General features: G+C 50.5%; 2 protein-coding genes across 10 annotated transcripts; one reads left to right on the top strand and one right to left on the bottom strand.

Moving 5' to 3' along the window:
* The first annotated feature begins 3,699 nt into the window (after positions 1–3,699).
* FAM219B (family with sequence similarity 219 member B) lies at positions 3,700–9,213 on the top strand. 2 transcript variants are annotated; one of them, XM_019949784.3, is made up of 5 exons: positions 3,700–3,941; positions 4,145–4,232; positions 4,940–5,017; positions 5,458–5,506; positions 6,992–9,213. In XM_019949784.3, exons 1-5 carry the CDS (start codon positions 3,743–3,745, stop codon positions 7,154–7,156), a joined length of 579 nt encoding a protein of 192 aa, XP_019805343.1. In that variant the 5' UTR covers positions 3,700–3,742; the 3' UTR covers positions 7,157–9,213. The 2 variants fall into 2 exon arrangements, with proteins under 2 accessions (XP_019805343.1, XP_004312174.1); XM_004312126.4 differs by having other exon boundaries at positions 3,702–3,941; positions 6,989–9,213.
* Positions 9,214–10,365: 1,152 nt separating this feature from the next.
* MPI (mannose phosphate isomerase) lies at positions 10,366–18,142 on the bottom strand. 8 transcript variants are annotated; one of them, XM_004312127.4, is made up of 8 exons: positions 18,002–18,142; positions 17,390–17,517; positions 15,851–16,051; positions 14,966–15,107; positions 14,438–14,620; positions 12,547–12,720; positions 11,424–11,632; positions 10,366–11,084 (listed from the first exon to the last, which is right to left on the bottom strand). In XM_004312127.4, the coding sequence occupies exons 1-8, from the start codon at positions 18,015–18,017 to the stop codon at positions 10,866–10,868; spliced, it is 1,272 nt and encodes a 423-aa protein (XP_004312175.1). In that variant the 5' UTR covers positions 18,018–18,142; the 3' UTR covers positions 10,366–10,865. The 8 variants fall into 8 exon arrangements, with proteins under 8 accessions (XP_004312175.1, XP_019805312.1, XP_019805317.1 ...); XM_019949753.3 differs by having other exon boundaries at positions 15,851–16,067; positions 17,926–18,050; XM_019949758.3 differs by having other exon boundaries at positions 17,926–18,050.
* Positions 18,143–18,417: the final 275 nt, after the last annotated feature.

Raw genomic sequence — 18,417 nt, 5'->3', positions numbered from 1 at the left:
TAAGCGCTTAGTTAAGATGGAAAGACATTAAATTTGTACAATAAGATATTCTGAGGGAGAGAGAGAGACCACATTCACGTAACTTTTATTACACTACATTTTTATTAGTTATTGTTAATCTCTTACTGTGCCTAATTTATAAATTAAGCTTTATCATAGGTATGTATAGGAAAAAACATAGTCTTTACAGGGTTCGTTCTGTACTATCCCCAGTTTCAGGCATCCACTGGGGGTCCTGGAATGTATCCTGCATGGGTAAGGGGGTACTACAGTACTACACAGATGATGTGAAATTCCAATTATATCGCCTCAAGAGGGACATGATGTGAGTATGTCCAGCATTTTTTTTTTTTTTTTACATTTACCCATCAACCAACAGAAGGCAACACAATGTAGAAATAGGGTGAGAAAATGGTTTGTATTTAGACCTATGTTCAAATCCCATTCTATATAGCAGTTATATGACTATGGATAAGTTAGCCAACCTTCCTGTGCTTCTGTTTTATGATCTGAAAATGGGAGCTACTTTGCAGGCTTATAATGAGAATGAAAGATTAATAAGATTAGGTCTTATTCATTATAATCATTTTTATAATCATGGTGCTTAGGAAAATGGTTTAAGCCTAGCCATTCTTTCCTAAGCTTTGCTAGCTGCCGATGCAGTTTCTCCTGTTTGTACAGATGCCAGGGCGCTTGTCCTTAGCAGCACATGGAGTCCATCTTCCATGTTTTGCAAAGGCAAGTTCATTTGGCCCAATTTTGCATAATTTTCCTACGTTGGGGAGGTTTGTTCAAAACAAAGAAAAGTGGGAGGGAGGAGGGTAAGCTGGGACGAAATGAGAGAGTGGCATGGACTTATCTATACCAACAAATGTAAAATAGAGAGCTAGTGGGAAGCAGCCACATAGCACAGGGAGATCAGCTTGGTGCTTTGTGACCACCTAGAGGGGTGGGGTAGGGAGGGTGGGAGGGAGATGCAAGAGGGAGGAGATAATGGGGATATATGTATGTGTATAGCTGATTCACTTTGTTATACAGCAGAAACTAACACACCATTGTAAAGCAATTATACTCCAATAAAGATGTTAAAAAAAAAGTGATGTGATTCTGTAGTAGCCTTGGCTCACCACAGCTGTGGTCCGTGTCCCCTTCAGTGGAAGTGCAGAGTCCTAACCACTGGACTGCCAGGGAATTCCCTGGTGTCTCTTTTCTTAAAAGGACACCAATCCTATTGGATTACAGCTCCACCCTTATGACCTCATTTAACCTTAATCACCCCCTTAAAGGCTTTAGCTCTGAATAAAGGCACATTGGGGATTAGGGCTTCAACATATGAATTTGGGTGGGTGGGGGCACAATTCAGTCCATAACATTAAAGACATACACCTGACTGGTATAAAAAGAGGTCAGGCCTTTGAGGCACATAAGGATTCAACTCTTACCTATACAACTCTGTGGCCTTCGGCAAATCAATCCCTGTGACTGTCACTTTCCTTATATATATGTGAAGTAGGTATGACAGTACCATATGAGGATCGGGAAATATCTCTTCCCTAGAGGGAGATGACATGAATTAATGTGGGGATTAAGGTGGGGCTGGTGACCTGGAAACGCAGAAAGACCCGCAGATTCATAGGCTCCATTTGTCAGTTATCTGTGCTCTACCAGTAATAGGAAAAGTCAAAAGGTAAAATCTGAAACCTGGTGAGATGGGAAAAGAGAACCTCGGAAAGAAGTAGCAGGATAAAAAATTCACCCCTGATGAACACAGATGCAAAGATCCTCAACAAAATAGTAGGAAACAGAATTCAACAATATATTTAAAGTATCATACAACATTATCAAGTGGAATTTATTCCAGGAATGCAAGGATGGTTCAATATCCACAAATCAATCAACATGATACAGTAAGTCCCCTACATATGAACCTTCAAGTTGTGAACTTTCAAAGGTGCGAACGTGTGTTTGTATGTCCAATCACTTGAGTTAGTTCACGTGTCCAGCATACTTTTCAAGGTACTTACTTGTAAGATTTAAAATGTCTTCTTTATATTTGTGTTTGTTTTTTATGTATTATTTGCGTGAAAAATACTATAAACCTATTACAGTACAGTACTATATAGCCAATTGTGTTAGTTGGCTACCTAGGCTAACTTTGTTAGACTTATGAACAAATTGGACTTACAAACGCATTCTCGGAACAGAACTTGGTTGTATGTAGGGGACTTAATGAACATCACATTAACAAAATAAAAGGATGAAAACTGTATGATCATCTCAATAGATGCAGATGTGATGAATTGGGAGATTGGGATTGACATATACACTAATATGTATAAAATGGATAATAAGAACCTGCTGTATAAAAAAAAAACATAATAAATAACAAATTCCAGGTTTACCACTTAACTGGTGAATTTGACCAAATCTAAGCCTCATTTGCTTAGTGGGAGTAACAGTGCTTCATTGGGAGGTCAGGAGGATTAAATATTAAGTTGAGCCACATGAAATTGCTGTCTGGAGGTCAAAAACAGCGGTGGAATCTACCCAAATAGTTAGCATTCCTTTGCGCTTCTGATTTTTCAAAAAATTTAGTCCTTTCCTCTTATCCTGTCTGCGGCATACTCCTGCTCAACTCTCTGGGTGGCCCTGGGGGTTCATAAGTTGCACACTGTTGACCTACCCTGTGGAAGCTAATAAATTCACCTTGGGACAGCCTTGTGAGATTTGGCAATTACTACAAGGATCTGGAGCTACTTTCCAGCCAGCCACAAGCACATCCCTTGGGGTCCAGAAACGTCAAGAGCCATGACAGCTCCATGCCCCGACGCACACAAACACAGCACACTTTCTTTCTTAGTATTTAGTTATTATTTATTTGGCTGCGCCGGATCGTCGTTGCTGCCCGTGGGATCTTTAGTTGCCTGGCATGCATGGGGGATCTAGTTCCCTGACCAGGGATGGAACCCGGGTCCCTTGCATTGGGAGCGTGGAGTCTTAACCACTGCACCACTAGGGAAGTCCCAAACACAGCGCACTTTTGCTCTTCTTTCCAAGTACTATTTTGTCCTTGTTTATCACTGTACGACAGGTAGTGACGTTGGTTTCATTTTAAAATGTGGAAACTGAGTCCTAGAGAAGGTCAGGTCTCATCCAAGGTCTCGGGCACAGCGTGGTGTTGGAAATAACGAAGGTTTGGCGTTCCCAAGGCACTGCCTCTAGTTTGTGTGACCTCCACAAGGTCCTTGAACCTTTCTCTCTAGCCTGTTTCCTTTTGTAGAGACGGGAGTTAATACCTCCCTTTGTCATACCGCTCTTTTCGGTTCAATCCAGCCTCTCCCCGGTCCGCCCTTGGGGAGCTCCAGCTGTGGCGAGAGGACCTGTGCGGAAACACTGCGGGGAGCGCGTGCGCGCCACGGCCTAACGGGCTCTGAGTCTGAGGGCGCGCACCCGCAGCCCCCCGGAAATATCGATATTTAATTTCGACTAGAGACATAACTTGGCTTGACATCCCCAGGGTCAGGCCGATTACGAGCACCGCAGGGTGCTAGAAAGGAGGGACTGAAACAATCCAGCCCCCGGAAGGGCGGAACAGTTGAGCCAACCCTGCAGCAGGCGCCACCAGAAAGCTCGGGCGCTTACGGCCCACACCTGCGCGTCGCCATCTTGCTTGAGGAGGGACCGCCTCCCGGCTGACAGCTGGTTAGTCAGGAGGCGGGGCTCGGCGGGGCGGGGCCAGGCGATGGCGACGGCGGAGCCCAGCGAGCCTGCGGCGAGGGCGTCTCTCCCGGCACCCCGGCCCAGCGGGACCGGAGCTGCAGGGCCGCCCACCGAGCGAAGCGGCATTGGAGTCCCCTGGCTGGGGAAGCGGACCCCGGCGGCTGTGGAGAAGCGGGGGCCGTACATGGTGGCGCGCGCGCCTTCCAGTCAGGCCAAGCTGCGTGAGTGCGGCCCGATGAGGGGTCTCTGCTTGGGCGGGCTGCCGCGTCCCGGGCGGGCTCCGGAGCGCCGCTGGGTCGACCCCGGAGGGGCTCCTACAGCCCGCTCCCGCACCCGGAAGTCTGTTCGGAGAGCGGGCTCCTGGCGTTTGGGAGGCACGGCGGAGTGGGGAACACTCCGCTGACCCGGTCCCTTTGACTTCCAGAGAAGCACCGGGACCTGGCTAAGGCAGTTCTGCGGAGAAAAGGCATGCTGGGGGCCGCGCCGAACCGCCCCGACTCTTCAGGGAAAAGGTCTCAGCAGGCGCCACCTCCTCTGTGCAAGCGTTTCCAGAGAAGGCCTTAGCGTAGTCTGGGAGACAGAGTACCCACGCTTAAGGCCCAGCTAGTGATGCTCCTAAGGCCAACCTGTCCGGTTCACTGTTTTAAAACGGGAAGAGGAACGACCTTGTCTTTCCCTTCCAGGATGTGATGACGTCAGGGAAGGAGCTTTGGAATAAGAGTTTTCGTCAGTGCCTAGGATCATTCACTGTCTAAATTAGGGGGGAGCATAGTGGCTGGGATCCCCAGAAGTGAGGATGGAGAGCAGTGTGGAAACAGCCAGGGCTGTATTTTCTTCTTAACAGACGGTAAACTCTGAGGGCTGGATGGGACCTTATCCAGGGCCTCTTTCACAAAGAAGAGCTAAAGCAGGTGAAGGAATTTGTCTAAGGACTTTGGATTTTCTGTTCTCTGGTTAAATAAGGTGGGGAGATGGGGCTTTTCCTGATTCATGAAAGAGGTGTGCTTTTGCTTAGGAGCAGCAGGGGGAGTGGTGTGGGGAAGTGCACATTCTGAGGAGCTGTGCCCAGATACATGGCAGGCAGTGGTGGCTGTCCAGACAGAAGGCAAGTCAGGAGTAGTGCAGTTTTTTTTTTTTCCATAAGGGCGAGGACTCTGGCTTTCCTTGTGAAATGCTGGCGTTTCATCTATGCTTGGTCTGTCCCCCCATCTCCCCTCAGGTCAGTGAAGTTTAACAAGGGCTATACTGCTCTTAGTCAGAGTCCAGATGAAAACCTGGTGTCCCTCGACTCTGACAGGTGAGTGCCCTCCTTGAAAATACCCCTTGGGGAGTGACTTGGATAAAATTTCAGATCACTTGCTTCGCTTATTCCCTGTCTCTTCCAAGACCTTTTGTGCATGTTCCAGGGCTGCTGCTTCAGAGCACTATCTCTTCCCAGGATGGCTTGCTTAGAGGACTCATAGGTGATCTTGCTGCTCTTGGATTTGAAGCACCAACCTTGTCTGGGGGAATCATCCTGCCCTATTATGTCTGCACTGTTAGTGACAGTGACCCTGTCCCTGCTGGAGCCAATGGAAGGAGCCATTTATACTCATGGCAGATTATGGGTTTGAGTTCTATGGTGTGTGGTCTTTGCTTCACAAGTCCTCCAGACTCCTTTGCATGCTGTGCACCTTGCCATTTGTAGCTGTGCTCCACGGGCATCTCCCCGAACTGACTGTCTTCCTTTTCTCCTAGTGATGGGGAGCTGGAATCCAGATACTCCTCCGGGTATTCCTCTGCAGAGGCAAGTCCAGAGCACCTTTCTGTGGTGGGGCCAGGCTGCAGGCAGTGTCACTGCCGCTGCCAAATGCTTGTCTGGTTCCTGCTGTATGCATGGCACTGTGCTAGACTTCCAGTCTGTTCTCCAATCTTCTACTCTGCCCTCTTCTTCCAGCAGAAGTTTAGGTGTCTGAGGAGTGCTGTTGAAAGTCCAGGAGACCATAGACCCTTAGGGATGGAAATGACCTCACTAGTCTTCCAATCCAGGCCACCACTTAGAAAAGGAATCCTCTTGATAAATCCCAGCTAAGTGTTTACCATCCTCTGCTTGTTTGAATGCTTCTTGTAATTGGGTAGTGAGTAGTGAGTACTACCTTCAAGAAACCTTGCTGCCTGTCTTCCCCCACCGGCACACACAATTCAGGTAGCTCGTAGAGAAGTCTTCCTTGTTAATTGGAAGTGTCTCCTGCAGCCTGGACTTAGTGGTCCTAGTCCTGCCTCCAGCATCACACAGTAATTCTAGTCTCCCTTCTTTTGATTGTCTTTTATCTGAGATTAGCATTTCTGTCCCTCCCCTGGCCATCCTCCACCAAGCTTGCTTTCTTCCAGGCCGACTTCTGTTCCTTCAGTTGTTCCATCTATGGGAACTGAGACAGAGATAGATACTCCTGGGCTGGCCTTTTGGACAGTTTCCAGAGTGACTGGCCCAGACAGAAACACGGGGACGTAAAGTTCTGGCACGTGCGGCTTACTGCCTTTGACAGAGATGAAGTGCTGGGGACCTGACTGTATACCACTGGTATTTCTTCCTTATTCTCCTGGAAACCCTTGGCCGCCCCCTGAGTTTCTGCCAGAGAATACAGGCAGTTTGAAAACTGTATCCTCCTTGAACCTCTGGGTGCCTAAGATTGTTAAAAAAAAAAGAAAAAAAAAATTAGCCAAGAACCAGAGAAAGTCCTACACTCTGCAGTCTCATTTTCCTTCTGCTCAGTGGAATTGGTGAAGCCGGGCTGACAGATGCCACTTTGCAAGGAATGAGCTCTGTTGGCATCAAAGGATGACATGGCTAACTGGCAGTGCAGAATAAGCTATTCCCCACCCCGTTCAACTCTAACCCATATTCCTCTACCCTTCTACCCGATTATTCTGTTATCATTGTTCCATATTCTTCAGCCTTCATAGGGACCAGTCTGGGTTCCCAGTGGGAATGGTCAGGTCTTGACTTTCAAACATAATCTGTAATCTGATATTTATATCAGCTTTCTCAGGATTCTTTAGTGAGGGCAGCTGCCCTGGCAGCTAGTGACAATGCAGCCTGGATAGTACTGGCTCAGGCCCCTGGATGTCCCTCCCTGCTGGGTGAGGCACTTCTTCCTGTAATCCCGGGTTGTGTGGGCTTGGCCTGAGGGTGGAGCATGCATAGTAAGGAAATGCGGGTCTGCCTTTTGGGCAGCAGTTATTTCTGCCTTGTAGCCTGGCTTATAGTTCTCTCCTCTCCTGCTCTTAGCAGGTGAACCAGGATGTGAGCCGGCAGCTGCTCCAGGATGGGTACCACCTGGATGAGATTCCAGACGATGAGGACTTGGACCTCATTCCCCCCAAGCCTATGACTTCCTCCACATGCTCCTGCTGCTGGTGCTGTCTTAGGGATGCTTCCTCCTGTACCCTCCAGTAGACATAACCCCCTAAGATGGGCCCTGCTCACCATGACTGCAGAGTCCTGTTGGCCCTTCATTGGTCACAGAGTGCAGTGGGAACTGCTGTCAACCCCCGAATCACTGGAGACACTGACCCTCTGGGAAAGTCAGTGACCGCAGTTACCCCATACCTGGTGCTTCTCAGGCCAGAGGCCCCCATCTGGGCCACAGGGGATAGGTGGGATTCTGCAGTTTTCCTCTGCTGTTGGAATGGTTGGAGAAACCACTTTAATAAGGGAAGGAACAGAGGAATTCTGGTTCTTATGGTGAGTGACAAAGTTGGCTAAGAGAAAAACTTGCAGACATCTTTGTCACCATGCCGTATGGAGGGGAAAGGAGAGCTCCTGCGCCCAGGTTGTGCTGGATATGTTGTGTGGAGGCAGAGAACAGCACTTTATGGCTTGCAGCTGGGAGTCTCTGAAAAAGAATTTAACTATTTGGGACCAATCCAGTTCAAGAAATTCCATATGCTCTCCTCCTCTTCCTAGCTCCAAGATGGGTTACCTATTTGACCTTCAAGAGAACATAAAGCAGGGCCCTTTGAAGGCCCTCTTCCAGTTGTTCCTGTTTGACTGTTCAGCAGGTTGCTTAATGGCACAACCTGATCAAGGCTTCCAGAATCCCTGGAAGCACAGCATTCCCATCTGGTCCAACTGTCTGGGTGAGCTTAGTAACTTGGTCCGTCCATCCTTAGAGAAAAACTGCTCTACTGTGTAGACAAAATTTGTCTTTCCTTGGTTGCCATTCTTCACCTTGGTCTTAGCTAGTATCTTCACCCAGTCCTTGAGCTAAGGTTGGGTGAAGGTTCTGGAGCTCGCCCCGGAAGCCTGCACTTTTTGCTTACCAGCAGAGGGAGCTGCAGGAGTAGTTAGGTGCCTTCCCATTTGTTTAACTTTATATTTTCCCCCACCCCCGCCGCACTGCGGCTTGTGGCAGTGTTGGTTCCCCGTCCAGGGAGGGATGAAACCCAGGCCCCTGCAGTGGAAGCGCGGAGTCCTAACCACTGGACCGCCAGGGAATTCCCCTATTTAACTTTTTACACTTGAGTAGCAGCAATGGGTGAAAAGTATACTGGTGCAGATATGTGGGCTTTGACAGAGACAGAGACTCACAGACAGGATGAGGAGGAGGGACCTGGGAAAGCTCCCACGCCCCCCCCCCCCCCGAGGAAATAATCTTGCCATTGCAGAGGGCCTCCCTTCACCCTAGGGAAAGCCATTCTGTTGCATCCAGATTCCTCTGACCACAGCATGGGCCTCACAGTGGATACTCAGGATTGGGCTTTACAGTAAACCTCTGGGTTCAATACAGCCTTTCAGTCCCCAGTATGAAAACACCAAAAGGCCGGCATCATCTCCTGTGACCCCCCAGTAGATAGCATCTCTTGCTATACCAGACCTCTCTCTGGAATTTAATTTTTTAGTGGTTCTCTTTTTTTTTTTGGCCTTACCTACAACCAAATGGGACTGAATGGAAGTGGACAGGGTTCCCAGCCTAAGGGATAGGGTAGTCAGGATTGAGGTGTGACCCCAACTTGGGAACTTGCCCAGTCTGTTGCTTCATTTGGTTAGGACAGAGTAGCCTGAGTGTTTGACAGCTGCTGGGGGTGAGGATGGCAGCAGGACCCCAAGAACCAGGCCCTCCGGTGGTTGCTGTCGTAAAGCCACACTGGTGTATTTGGCCACACCTCTCCCCCGGAATGTTTCAGAGCTGGTTGACCCTGTGTGGAAGGCATTACCTTCGTAGAAAAAGTTGCAGGAACATTGTACAGCAAGGAAGGGTAGAAATGGTCGATTGCTTGGGGCTAGAAGCCACGAATGTCACGAATAAAGGCACCAAGGTGTCTAGAACCAGACTGCCTTAATTAAAAGTGCTGGGTGTGTTGCAGGTGACAGCGCTCTGAGGAGACAGGGAGGTATTCAGGCTTACCTCACAGATGGGAGTGGTACTGTATGGTGTTTACTCTACAGAACTCTTGGCTTAGGCTTCTATAGCTCTGTAAGTTTGTAAGAATAAATACAATCATGCTAGTTGAGCCTGAGTCTCTGTGTTGCAATAGGATTTTTAACAAAGGCCTAGACCACGGTCATTGCCCCTTCTGAATTCTGAAATGAAGAAATAGCCTAATAGCCCCAACCGTTCTTCTGAGGACTGCCTCTCCTTTCTCCTGTTCCCAATAGGCGTAGTTTTCAGGCCTGCTCATTGGAGACCACGGATGGAATATGCCTTTGCATATCACTTCTCATTAGAATGAATTCCCTTTGGCAGACCCTTTCTTCCCAGGTTTTGTTTTGTTTTTCAGGGTTTTTTTTTCAGCTGAAGAAAATTTACTGGAAGCCAGAAAAAGCCGAACAGATTGGCTAGAACTTTTTTGAAGGTAGTTTCCTGGAATTCCATTGTACAGGTCTAGTGTGGGCAGCAGCCCAGAAAGATTCTTTTGTGTGAGATTAATCCGTTACCTACAGGAAGGAGCTACTAGCCTGGGTCTCTGCTTAGTCTGGGGTGATAGCATCTAAGACTGCTAGTCAGAAACTTCAGTGGCAAAACACACAGCTGTGCAACCTCCTGGGTGTGTCCCACCTCTAGAGGGTAGGCACAGGGAGAGTAGATGCCCTCATAGATACTTCCTGCCATTGTAGGAAAAAAGTAGCTTGATTTCTCTTCACAACACTAATTAGATTGTCCTGTCCTTTAGTCCCTGTATCTACAGTGACTTAATGTGCTCTAGAGAAGTGATTGACAACCTTTGTGAAGGGCCAGTCAGTACATTTGGCTTTGCAGGCCATACAGTTCGGTGCACCTACTCAACTTTGCCATCGTAGCCTGAATGGAGCTGGACGGTATGTAAATGAAAGGGCGTGGCCAGATCCAGCCTGCTGGCCTTAGCCTGATGATCCCTGCCCTAAAGCCAACTAAAGCACTGGAGAGAACAACCTCTGCACTGACAATGCCTTTCTTTAGACCCATATTCCACTGTGTGCAGGGCTGGAGGGCCCAAGGTTTGCCTGCAAGCTCTGCAGCTGAAGCTACAGCAGGCTATCTCTCCCACACCTTCCTTTATAAGACCTCTGGAGTCTAGCCTGCCTACCTCAGGAAGCTGTCTGAAACAGGAATAAAGCAAAAACTGGACAACATCCAGGGAGGGCTCTTTCAGCCGGCTTCAGGGACTGGAATGGCAAAGGCTGAGTACTCTTTAGCCCACAGGCCTCAACACAGGTGATCTTTAATTGCTTTGACACAGCAACATTAGTCCACAGGCCTACCCTTTTCCCTCCTTCTCTGCACTGAGGAAATGGGCAGTCCTGGGGCCAGAACCCTGTTCTTCCAAATTAATTACCTATCTTGCCGTGACTGATATTGAGCTAATCATAGATTTCACCACCTTGCCTAATGCTATAGGCTGGAACAGCTGCAGCTTCGTGCATCGGGGAGAGCCTGGCTCAAGGGTGGCAAGAATACAAGGGGAGTATTAGCCCTCAGTTCTCACGTGGGCCCCTCCTACCAGGAAGAAGACGGTTCAGCCTAGGCCTGCTCAGGAGTCACTGACTTCAAGCTCTTCTACCCCAGCTCTTTCAGGGTATACCCAAAGAGCCCGGAACAGGGAAGGGATTTGGGCTGGGCCTGAGGAGGTGAGGCTGGCCAGGATGTAGGGTGACTGGCAGAGAAGAGCCAGGAAGGCTGTGGCCTCTACAGCAGGCAGCAGGCACGGAACATCAGCAGGTCCTTAGGCAGCGTGAGCTTCAGTGAGACACTCTCATTGGCCCCAATGAAGAGCACCCCGCCACGCTTCAGGGAGATTGTGGCCTGGGCTGTGCAGGTGCTGGCTGTCACTGTCCCCTGCACCATCAGGAGGATACTTGCAGAGTCCAGCGCCAAGACCCTATATTCAGTGACGGAGCCAGGCACCTGGGCAGAAAGAAACAGCAAGATGGAGCAGGGTTTGAGCTGCTGTTAGCTCACAGGGGTCCCAGGACAACCCCAAGGACAGTGAGAGGGAGAGCTCTGCCACCTTCTCCCCCACAGCTCGGGCTTTTGTCAGCACGGAGGCCCTTGTCTGGTCCCTGGTGCAGAGAGCCACAGACAGGCCCTGTGGCCATTCTCCCATCACGCGAGCTTGGCAGAAAGGAAACCCAGCCCCAGGTATACTCCACATTGTGGCCCTTGCCAGTGTTCTTCATGCCACACAAAAACACCCACCCAAAAAAAAAAAAAAAAAAAAAAACACCCACCACAGCCCTCACTCACCTCCATCTTCATAACGGTGAAGTCTGGCACAGGGGGATCATAGATAGAGAGGTAGGGGTCTTCCTGACTCCGTGCTGGAGGAAAAAGCCTGTCCTGGCTGGGGCTGGGGATATAGCTGAGCATTTCACACAAAGTTGGCACATCGATGAACTTGGGCGTCAGGCCAGCACGCACCGTGTTGTCCGAACATGCCATGCACTCCACGCAGTCTGGGGACAGACAGTTGTCATGTGGTAAGCTAATGAAGGATGCCTTGGAATTTGGCTCTCCAGGGCAGGGCCTTCTAACTTGAGTGCCATGAGCTCTCTGTAGAATTAGATAAAAATATGTGAATTGCGTCTTCTGTGAGAATGGGCTGAGATAACAGATACCAAAACAGGTGACACGTCACCCACCATTGTCAAGGGGAGTCATGTTTATCCCCTGGAGGAGCCCCAACCCTCTAGAGATTTTATAATTTCCCCTTCTACCACAGAATCCTGTCCACGAGTAGATAAATGGCCAACAGTCAAAATGTGACACCGTTCTGTGGCAATGTGTTTTTTTGGGTTTTTTGTTTTTTTGTTTTTTTTGCGGTACGCGGGCCTCTCCCTGTTGTGGCCTCTCCACAGGCTCTGGACGCGCAGGCTCAGCGGCCATGGCTCACAGGTTCAGCCGCTCCGCGGCATGTGGGATCTTCCCGGACCGGGGCACAAACCCGTGTCCCCTGCATCAGCAGGCGGACTCTCAACCACTGCGCCACCAGGGAAGCCCAGCAATGTGTTTTTTAACATAAAATCTCTGCAAAGACAGGACAGACATGTGAAGGCAGGGAAGAGAACAACGCCCTTGATCCAATATAGCCTGGATTCAAACTGTGGTTCCCACACATATTGACAGGTCTTAACATGAGAGCATCATGACCTCACAGGGGTGGTGTGAGGATTCAAGCAGTTGTCCAACTGAAGCTGGCATTCATCGTCCCTATTGGTCACTTCCCTGCTGACCCCAGGAACCTTGGGAGGTCAGAGCTGGATGGGACTTTAAAAGTGGTCTCCTCGACCACCCCCTCCTGTTTTGTCCAGATGGTGAAACAAGGCCTGAGGCGGATGGCAGTGGGGCTCACTGCTGAAATGCGGCTCACCTCCTTTCAGGTAGGCATGGGGCACGTTGGCCTCCAGAAACATGGCCTCCCCCGGCTTCAGGGTAAGCAGGTTCAGGAAGTAGATGGCAAAGCATCCGATATCACCTGGGTACTGCTGGTGCAGCTGCAGCAAGAGTTCCCCATAGATGTCCTCCATGTTGTTTCCAGCAGCCACTGAGGGTCACAGAGCAACCCAAGGCCACTTAGGAACCCTCAGTGGTGTTCACAGCCCCACCCTGGCCAAGGAGAGTCCTAGAGAAGATCCTACCCAAGGAATCAGAAACTGGTGGGCATATTCTCCTCGTCACATCCCCCACCCTTTGGGGGCCAGCCTTCCTTAATATTCCAGCCTACACAGATGGCCGTTTTCCCCATTTTGACTATCTATATAGTCATATGCCCACCACTCTACTAGGCACTAAAAGGGCTAGAGTGTAGTCCTTTTAGACAGTGTTTCTCAACCTCAGCATTATTGACATTTGGGGACAGGTAATTCTTTGTTGTGGGGACTGTCCTGTGCATTGCAGAATGTTCAGTAGCATCCCTGGCCTCCACCCACGAGATACCACTGGCACCCCAAACCTGGGTTTGACAACCAAAAATGTCTCCAGACTGTCAGTGTCCCCTGGTTGATAACCTCTGCTCTAGGAGTTTAAAATCTAGTTAGGAGATAACCCAAGGGTTCCATGTGGGGTGACCAACTGTCCCAGTTAGCCCAGGCCCTTCCCTTAACACTGAAAATCACTCAGTCCCAGGCAAACTGACATGGTTGGTCACCCCAGATAGCATGAGGCAGGATGCAACCAAGGGCTAAAATGTGTCCTGGAGGCTGAGCAGGGGAGATGAGCTCAGCCTGATCAAGAGTGGTGGCAGTGGGAACTGGGGGGAGGAGGGGAGGGTGGTGAGCTGGGCTTCCTTGACTGTGGAGAGAAGGGGGAGGGTGTCTCTAAGTAAAAGCAGAGTGTGTCAGTGCCACAATGAAGAGACCAGTTGGTCTGGATTGGAGGGTTGTTTCGAGTCTTCATACAGACACGTGCTGAATGCCTACTCTGTGCTAAGCACTGTGGGGACACACGAAGGTCAAGGAGACAGGTCCCTGGCCTAGAGAAAACTCCAGTTTTAACAGGTGTGCATGTGATGATATCTACACACAGGTGTTAAGGGCTATACCTGACGTATGAACAGGGTGCTATCGGAGCTCTGAGCAGAAGTAATCAGCTCTACTGTGAGTGCAAGAAGCCCTAAAGGGAGAGGCATGCAAGCAGAGAAGACAGCAAAAAACAAAACAAAACAAAACAAAACGTAGGATATGCTTGGGTAAAATAAATAGTTCCCTGTGGGTCAAAGGTAGTAGGGGAAATGGGGAGAAACAGAACCAGAAGAGCTCTGGGCTTGCCTGGAAAAGGAGCTGGGGCCTCAGCACATGTGCCATATATGCTCCCAGCAGAAGAGTCCATTCTGCCTTGTTTTTCACTGCTTGTATTGACTCTCCAACCCAAAGGTGACACAACCATACCCATCACAGTCATTTCCTGAACTCTCCTTAGTTAGCACAAGGTTGGGCACAGAGCAGGTATTTAAGGAAAGATCTACTGGTTGAGAGCTCTGGACTTCAGGCCTTTGGAGGAGAGAGAGGATCCCTTCATCTCCTTCCTGCTCTCTAGCCCCAAAGTATAAAACACTCCATGGAGAGCAGCTAGAAGCAGCACTCAACCTAGGGCCTTGTTCCACAAAGACTGCGAAAGAAATGCTAAGTCACTAACAGGCCATCTAAGTCAGGCCCGTTTTGGTGCTGTACTTGAACAAAGGGGTTGAGAACCCTATCCCCACAGCCTAGTGTCTGTGCCAGAGGCCCAGGACGGAGCGTTGCACCCAGGCCTGAGACACCTACCTTGCTGGGAGATCCGCTTCACCAACAGGTTGAGCTGCTCCACCACTACCTTCTTCTCGCTCTTCATCAGGTGGGAGAAACAGCTCTGCAGAGCAGAGGCCACAGTCTGGGAGTCACGGCTCAGGCTCTGCTTCAGCTGTGTTGCTGCATTATCTCCAATTAGAAATTGGAACTCGGGCACCTCTGCAGGAAGGTCAGGCCGGGGCCCATATCAGGAATGGTAAAGATGGAACGGGCAAAAGTGGGAAGCTGGAGGAGGCCTCCCCATCTCATCCCTAACCAAGGAGCCAGGCAATGCTATGCAAGCTTTGCAGTGAAAAGCGACTGCTCACCACCAACCCTCAGCAATCACACCTGAGCCTGGTCTCATGGGCCTGCCCTCGGAGTGTCAAGAATTCATGAGGCCAACCAGCCCCTCAGTTCCTGTGACATGCAGCCTCTGTTCTCTGCCACTGTTCCAGCTCTGCCCTGGGCTGCCCATGCATCCTAGGCCAATATGCATGCTCTCAGCATTTTGCCCAACCTTACTTGTCAGAAAGGTCACAATCTCCTCAACTGGCCGGAAGCCACATAAGCCCTGGAAGGGGGTGAGGGCAATGGCCATCTCTGGCTTATGGTTGGCATCGGGGTAGTGCTGTGGAGCCTGGAGGTGCAGCTTCTCTGCCAGCTCCTGTGGGATGGCCAGGGAAGAGGAGAATGGTTAAGGTGCAGCCATCATCTAGGAAGACACCAGTCTCACCCAGACCTTGCTCTCGACACTCCCCAGTCAGCTTCCTACCTCTGGCACTGAGCCCAGTCAAGGCATAATTCAGAAACTCAGGGCTCAGCCAACCCAAGGCAGGCATGTGGACCAACTGTGGGGGAGAGGTGGGGCAGGCTTTAAGAGGACTGCGAATCAGGAAACCCAAACACCAAGCCAAGCTCTGACACTAACAAGCTGTGTGACTTTGGGTAAATCCCTCTCTTCTCTGGGTCTTACTTTGCTCATCTAGAAATGAGGAGTTTGGACACACAAATGCTTAGGCTGTGACTCACAGGCTTGTGCAGAAAGACATGGGAGTGGAGCTGAGGCAATGACTAGGGTACTTGCCCTGCCTTGGAAGGTAAACTCTTTGAGAGAGCCAGGTGGAAAAATGGCAGATATGAATAGTCCTGGGTTAGCTGAGGGGAGCCCAGGAACAAGTGTGGAGAAGCTCTCCTGGCACAGGCTGGTCAGCTGTCCACTTAAACTTAGCTGCCACATGTGTCACCAGCAATTGGCTTGGCAGAGCTAAATTGGGAGTTGAAGGCTTGGATTTAATTTGGGGCTGGAGCCTGGCATGGGCAGGGTAAAAGCAGCAGTAAATGTTGTGGGAGGGCCTTGACATAAGTTCTTCTCTACCCTGACCTCTGTGCCCTACCCTGATCCTGTACCTTGTTAGGGTGTGCCTGGATAGACAGGGCCGTTTCGACTGAGAGCACTTTGAAGAGAAAGGGCAGCTTGCCATTAAAGGTGTCCTTGACCTTCGAACCCAAGCAGTCCTGGTTCTCAGCAATCCACTGGCCTAGGGTCTTCTGCAAGATGCTGTTGTCAAGGATCTTGGCATCTCCCCGGGGGTGGGCCCCCATCCACAGCTGTAAAAACAGGAAACTTGGGAGGGAAAAAGGAAGAAGCTGGCACCACCCACTGGCCTGCCCCAATCCGTTACCCTGTGCTATCCACAGGGCAGCCAAGTTCTGAAATGGGACTCCCAAGACCGGGTATAAATGCTCATACCATCACAGACATACATGAGGGCAGCAGACCCAGAACACCAGGAGTCAGGAGACCCAAGCTCTAGTCCAGGCTCTGCCTCCAACCAGCTGTGGAGGCTTGGGCTAGTTATTTCCTGTCTCTGGGTATCAGTTTCTCCATCTGTCCAGTGAGGAGAATGAAACCTGCATTGTCAAGGTCACTGAAAAGCTCTGACTCTCGGGTGGCTCTGTGAGGGGTTAACATTCATTTATTCTAGTCTCAGAAGTAGAGGCTAAGCCTTCCTGTGCTTTGGCTTTTTCTCTACTAAATGGGCAGGAAAAAAATATATTTTAGGTTATTAAAAATGTCAAACTTGGGCTTCCCTGGTGGCACAGTGGTTGAGAGTCCGCCTGCCGATGCAGGGGACACGGGTTCGTGCCCAGGTCCCGGAAGATCCCACATGCCGGGGAGCGGCTGGGCCCGTGAGCCATGGCTGCTGAGCCTGCGCGTCCAGAGCCTGTGCTCCGCAACGGGAGAGGCCACAACAGTGAGAGGCCCGCGTACCACAAAAAAAAAAAAAAAAAAAAGTCAAACTTAGTCAAAGTAAATTGTCAAGGAGGGCTGAATTAAAATTCAGTAAGTGCTGGGACTTCCCTGGTGGTGCAGTGGTTAAGAATCCGTCTCCATCCAGGGGATGTGGGTTCGATCCCTGGTCTGGGAAGATGCCACATGCCACGGAGCAACTAAGCCTGTGCGCCACAACTACTGAGCCTGTGCTCTAGAGCCCGCGAGCTACAACTACTGAAGCCCATGTGCCACAACTACTGAAGTCCGCGTGCCTAGAGCCCGTGCTCCGCAACAAGAGAAGCCACCGAAATGAGAAGCCCGTGCACCACAACGAAGAGTAGCCCCCACTCACTGCAACTAGAGAAAGCCCGCGCAGCAACGAAGACCCAATGTAGCCATAAATAAATAAATAAAATATAATAAAATAAAAGTCAGTAAGTGCTGACAGTTCTTGAGAAATTCCAGTCTATTATGACAAAACCTCACTTCTTCTAGTGCTACCATGTGGGTTCATCAACCCGCACAGATCTCAAAAGCCAAGGAGGCCTCCTCTCTCTTTCCTGTCTTCCCTTCCCAGCTGATTCACATGACTTGCCTGGGGCCCCTTGAGTGGAGGAGTACCTTGGTCCCACCTGCTGGTAAAGTAGGCTAAAATACAGCCCGGGTCTCACCTCTGCATATGGTTTGTCCTCTGAGATCTGGGCCAGTGGGTCACTGCTAGCCAGCAGCCGAGCCACTTCACTGTTGGAACCCATCTTCCCCCAGGCATACTGCTGCACCACACAGGAAAGTGGGAATACTGGGGGTACAGACAGAGCGTCAGTTTCCACTCCACTCCTGAGGCCTGACCCTCCTGTCGCGGGGAAACTACACCCTAGCTGAGGGATCTGTCTGGGGGATAGCGTCAAATGAGGGGTTTGTAGGTTGTTAGTTGAGACCCTTCTGCAGGCCTCGATGTTCCCATCTCTAAGACCGGCAGTAAAGATATTCTGCCGACGTGAGGCAGATAGTTGCGTTAAGGTGACGGGGAGAGGGTGGCAGGAATCTATTTCCACCGCACCGGGTCTCGAAGTAACCCAGGCGCAGCCCCCTCCCCTCAAGACCCTCCTTCGAGGGCTGCAATTACGGCTCAATTCCCATCGCAGGTGCCCTCTCCTCTGCCCGGCGCCCATCCATCTTTCCGCAGAGCCCCGCGGGTGGGTTCTACCTGGTATATCAAGTCGGGAAGGGTCCGAGGACGCGACCCACCCCCACGCTCGCTGGCACCCCAGCCAACAGCCCACCTCTCTGAGCGGCCATCTTCGCGGCACCAGCCCTGGCTTCTAGCACGTATACTTTTCCCGGCAGCACCCTCGGCCCCTCTGCCCCCAGACCTTCATGGGAAATGTAGTTTCTCGAGAGCCTTTTCGGAGACCCGTGCGCCCGTTGTGGCCACTCCCTGCACTCTGAATCCCTCTCCCACCCTCCAGCTCTCAGAACGAATACCCTCCAGTCCAGAGGCTTCCAGCCCGCAATCTTAGGTCTCAGTATTCATTTATTCATTCATTCACCAGGCACACATTTATTGAGAACCTGGTAAATGCCACGGACTGTTCTGAGGGCTGGAGATACATCCGAGAACGAGATGACGATTACCTTGCCTTTGTAGAGCTTACATTCTTGTGAAGGAAAAACAAAGGCCCTAAGGTGGGAACGTGGA

This window comes from Tursiops truncatus, chromosome 2 (genome assembly GCF_011762595.2).
Source record: "Tursiops truncatus isolate mTurTru1 chromosome 2, mTurTru1.mat.Y, whole genome shotgun sequence".
NCBI lineage: Eukaryota > Metazoa > Chordata > Mammalia > Artiodactyla > Delphinidae > Tursiops > Tursiops truncatus.
This window is presented reverse-complemented; position numbering and strand designations above follow the sequence as displayed.